General features: G+C 33.7%; 1 protein-coding gene across 1 annotated transcript; it reads right to left on the reverse strand.

Moving 5' to 3' along the window:
- Positions 1-976: 976 nt before the first annotated feature.
- LOC133856775 (two-component response regulator-like APRR1) lies at positions 977-2,466 on the reverse strand. The gene is made up of 4 exons (XM_062291823.1): positions 2,203-2,466; positions 1,947-2,080; positions 1,412-1,582; positions 977-985 (listed from the first exon to the last, which is right to left on the reverse strand). The coding sequence occupies exons 1-4, from the start codon at positions 2,255-2,257 to the stop codon at positions 977-979; spliced, it is 369 nt and encodes a 122-aa protein (XP_062147807.1). The 5' UTR covers positions 2,258-2,466.
- Between the last annotated feature and the right edge of the window lie 2,888 nt (positions 2,467-5,354).

Raw genomic sequence — 5,354 nt, forward strand, 5'->3', positions numbered from 1 at the left:
AAAAGTCCAAAAGTCGACGCTAATGAGTATTAGTGTCGACTTTTAAACGCTAATAAATTGACGCTAAAAGCCCGACGTTGATGCTCATCAGCCGATCATCAGCGTCAACTCAAAGGTTGACGCTAATGATAGACATATGTCAACGCTAATGCTATATGCGGTCAACGCTAAAACCTATACCACATATACCATGAGTCGACGATGATGATAGACCATTAGCATTGACCCTATCGACGCTAATACCCTAAAACTTAATATACATATATATATATATATATATATATATATATAAAAGGCCATTAGCGTCGACCGGGTCAACGTTAATACCCTAAAAAATATATTTTTTTTAATACACCATTAGTAATTTATACATATATTTCGTAATTTATACACAAGAAAGAAAATGATAAAACATACAAATTGAGGGGGAACTTAATACAATTCAAGCTTACTCAAAAGCTAATCATAATCCAACACAATATATTTACTTTAGTAGCCTAAAACTGATATATATATATATATATATATATATATATATATATATATATATATATATATATATAAGGTTGGAAAGTGTTTTTGTTTCTTAGCACTCTCTAATATGTCTTAGTAATTTACAAAGTGCATACTGAGAACCGAATAACATAAAATTAGCCATTTTGGCATTCCTTTTAGTCACTTAAAAGTTGAATTCCTTTCATTTAACATTGTTGGGCAGCACACCCCATTCCTTTCATTTCGTCCCATAAGTTGGTACTAATTAATCCAAACTCTCATATACAGTATAGATTATCAACTGAAATTTGAGAAAAATGAGCATTTTTGTCCAACCACGACAACCATTAGGTCATTTGAATAATTTAACCACGACCTTAGTTCATCATCATTCCCAATACAGCTAATCAAAGAAAATTTAACATCGCTCACCTTCAACTTTGAATATTGATCAGCCAACAATAAATCCTGATGGACCATGTCAACCAACCTAAGAAAGGATAAGACAAAAATCATACAAAAAGTTTGCCAAAAATGATAGAATCTTGATTCTGACATAATCAAATTGATTACATGCGTTGCAAATTTCCTAGTGTTCATAATTATTTCTTCAAATATTTCTTTGTTTTGTTGTGTGTGTGGTGGGTGGGTGGGGGGTATATTTGAGCCTATTGCCGTGATACCAAGCCCGATAATAAAACCAAAAAAAAAAACTAATGTTCAAAAACTAGATTTTGAAAGAGCAATAACTAAACCTGTAAAGTAAATCTCGAATTGATACAATCAATCACAATTTATATACATTCCATTGTCATTAGGGCCAACCATTGTCACAATTCACAAATCAATTAATTCATAACGCAGAGGTGATCTTATAATTTTGAGCAACCAAATTCCAAGCCCATAGTACACTCACCTCATCTTCCTGATGGGTTGACAATTCCATCTCAGGATTGGTGCTCCTACGAGACTTGTCATTTGTGTCATCCGAGAACAAAGCAGTAGTATTGTTTGTATTAGCATCACTAGGGTCCAAGGCCACCAAATCAAATTCATAGGTCAAAATGTTCTTCTCCGCAAGTCCAAGCTGCCAACATAATCATATGACTGAACATTTCAATATTGATCTTATAGGGAGAGATAAGCTAGCTATGAGTAAAACTTTCGAGAAAGTGTACTAGTGATATCTAGCACAAGAAGGTGGTCACTTGAATGGAAAAGTGATATAGTTACTAAAAAGCCATGAGCTACAGAATAAGAGCCTCATATGAAGATGTTAACAGTCGAAGATTGTATCATTTTCTGTACCATAAAGGATCACTCCTGGCTCTTTGCATTTGCTGTGTATATAAAAATTCCCAGCATTTATTAGTGACTATCAATTTTATGTGGACATCCATCTAGGTTGCGGGCAAAAAAGGCATATGAACAAAGAGTCATATAAAACAAACCATGTGCCTTCTTCTCCACATGTGTGTCCACAAGTTTAATAGCTCATTCATGCGTAAAGGCTTTACAAGATAGTCCGCTGCTCCAAGCCTCAAGCACTTGACAACAACAGAGACCTCGTCTTGTGCCGACATCACTTATTAGAACAAAGACAAACTTAAATAAGGATGATGAGGATCTAATTTACCATGAAGATTGAAGAGAGAAACTTATTATCAGGGAATGCATGTGCCAGTGATAAAAATGAGACAAACTTACTGAACACGGGAATGCACCAGCATAACTCTTTATCCTGATTGATGTACTTCAACATCTTCTAGCCTTTGGCCAATGGAAGGTCAAGTTCAGCTGGTATTAAATCTATATTAGGTCCTGCATTCAGTGCATCAATCACCTGTCTAGCTGACCTCACTGGAGTCACTGCAAAGCAAATAAATCCAGAGTTGTCATTAATCTCCTCTCCCAAAATATAAGAAACAGAAAGTTGCATTAGACGATGAAGGAAACCCTGTTATTGGACGACAAGAGTATCTAATACTACATAATTGACAAAAAAGCAATAAATTCTGTAAAAGTTTTACTCCACATAGGCCAGATCCCATACAATTGCTTTGAAACAAGAATCAGAGAGTTTATATGTGCACTTATTGAAAAGCAAACCACGTGCTAAGAATTTTTTTTATTTGGGATGAATAACCATGTGCTAAGCATTGTTACAGCTTAAATCCAAGCAAGACTTATAGGCCTTTACTTAAATTGCATTGGCATTTATTTTTAGGAAATCATAAAGTTTAACATCAAGGTCGGACATTTAATTGATTCATATCAAGAAGTAGTTGACTTCAAGACAGTAAAAGGAGAACATAACAAATGGAAAAGTAATACCCACAAAATGAATTATACTGTCATTCGTTGCTTGTTTCTATGGAGTCGCTTTTCAAATTCATCTTTTAGCCATTTAAACCTTTAGAGAAGCTGAATTTTAAGTACAGATGATGGCATCTAAAACTTGTTTCCTGGTGCCATGTTCTGTATTAATCACCATCAAAATTTATAATCTAACAGGATTTGAGAATCTGCCTTGTTAACGGCGCTGGAGATCGGTGGGGAGCGGTACTACGGCTGTTGAGGGGAAAAGAGAGAGCGTGAGAGAGAGAGATGTGAGAGTAGACTAGAGAGAGAGAGCGTGAGAGAGAGATTTCTGAAAATATCAAAGAAAACCTAGCCTCTGAAATATGATAAAAATTTCGTCTGAAAAAATTCCATAGTGCCAAGAATGAGTATCAACGTCAACTATTATAAGTCGATGCTAATACTAATACTATCAGCGTCAACTATTATTAGTCAATGCTGATACTCATACTATCAACGTTGACTAATAGTAGTCGACGATAATAGTAAAGAAAACCTATTAATTTATGCAATTTAAAATTTGTATAGTATAAACCAAAAAAAATATTAATATACATATTTAATAATAAAATCCTATTAAAATTTTTGAAAAATAAAACTTCTAAAAAAATCATATTCAATATACATACACTGTATATAGGGAAAAATATAAAATATGTATACTTCATTTTTATTTTCGATCGAACTCTATAGATCTTGCATTATCCTTATGAACTAGTTTGATCGATAAATTGATCAATTGATCATATCACAATCGATTGGATTTTCAATCGAACCTTCAATTGTGTCAAGTTCAATCGATCATTCGATTGTATCACAATTGATCAAACTAATGTAAAAGGATTGATTAGTTTGATCTTATCATTATCGATCAAACTAATGATTAATTCTTCATTCGATCATACTAATGTATAGGGATAATACAAAATTAAAAGAGTTTAATCGATTAGACTAATGCATTAAGATCGATCAGACATCAATCAAACCTTAAATTATGTCAAGTTCGATCAATCCTAAATAAGATCATGATTTATTTGATTTTACAACGATCGAACTAATGCATTAGAATCGATTAGATCTTCGATCAAACCTTTAATCGTGTCAAGTTTGATTGATCATTCGATTGATTACGATCAATTAGATTAATCTTATAATGATTAATCGGACTAATACTTAAGTATAAATAATACAAAATCCATATAATTCGATCGATAAGATTAATGCACTATGATAGATAGGATGTTCAATCGAGCCTTCAATTGTGTCAAATTCGATTGATCAAACTGATTCGTGAGGATTAATCAAATTGATCATATCATTATTGATCAAACTAATGCACAATGTTTTGCTACCCCTTGTTTTGTTTTGTTTTTTTTTTTTTTTTTGTATATATGTATATATATTTCTTATTTTCCTCATTTTTATTTTTTTTTATGAGACATATGACCACATGGCAGGCTTTGATTGGTTTGACATGAAATTCCATTGATGATACAAAATAAAACCTAGCTATAAAAAAATAAAGTCGTTAAAACCCAAAGATTGAATGGCATTTAACCCAAAATTTTAAAATTAAAAAAATAGAAAAATAGAAAAACTTTACTAATAATATAAAGGGTAAATGTCTAATAAATCCTTGAGTCGGAGCGCCATTTGAATTCGATCCCTCACTTTTTGAAAATCAGTATTCGGTGCTTAACGTTTTCGCGAATTTGAAATAGGTCATTCCGTGATTTTTCCGTCCATTTTCGCAACCATCGTTAGTGCCACGCCAGCATTTTCGCCACATCATATCAAAATATTAATTTTTTTATTATATTATCAATTTAAAAAATTATTTTGTATTATTATTATTATTTTTTTAAAAAAAATGATGGGGTTTGGAGGTGGCTGCCATCGTGGGAGGGGGTGGCTCCCAGGCCACCCCCAGGCCTTGGTCAATCCAAGCAAGGCTTCTTTGTTTCAGGAACTACCAACCATTACCCTTTGTTTCTCTCTCTCTTGCTCTCTCTGTGATCTACAAGCTCTGCTTTTTGCGATCTCTCAGGTACGCTTCTTGATAGCGCCAGATCTGAGCACAAACTAAAATATAATTGCATTACACTTAGATCTGTACGCTTCTCGATAGCCAGATCTGAGCACAAACTAAAAATATAATTTCATTACACTCAGATCTGAATAGTGGTAAAATCAAAAACCATGAATTCGAATTACGGTAAGTCCAAATCCAACTTTGACTTCGATTTGGGTCTCGAGGCACACAAAATGTTTGATTCTGATATTAGTAACTGTAAATTCTGAGATTACCGTCGTCGCCAAGCGTCAATCTACGCCACCGGCTATCACCAAGATTTGCAGTAACGAAAGAATCTCCATTCGCCTGGACTAGTTTCCCGCTATCGTTGAGATTTTGGAAAGCGTTACCGTTATGGGCAGTCCAATAACTATCGGTGGAATCAAAAACCAGGTCCTTGGAGTTGGAGAAGCTGTACTTACCG

This window comes from Alnus glutinosa, chromosome 14, assembly GCF_958979055.1.
Source record: "Alnus glutinosa chromosome 14, dhAlnGlut1.1, whole genome shotgun sequence".
Classification (NCBI taxonomy): domain Eukaryota; kingdom Viridiplantae; phylum Streptophyta; class Magnoliopsida; order Fagales; family Betulaceae; genus Alnus; species Alnus glutinosa.

Coding starts and splice junctions, on each gene's coding strand:
- LOC133856775 (XM_062291823.1), bottom strand. CDS start 2,257: ATGTTGAAGTACATCAATCAGGATAAAGAGTTATGCTGGTGCATTCCC. Junction 2,081..2,202: donor CTGGTGCATTCCCGTGTTCA/GTAAGTTTGTCT, acceptor TGTTCTAATAAG/TGATGTCGGCACAAGACGAG. Junction 1,583..1,946: donor TGTGGAGAAGAAGGCACATG/GTTTGTTTTATA, acceptor TTATGTTGGCAG/CTTGGACTTGCGGAGAAGAA.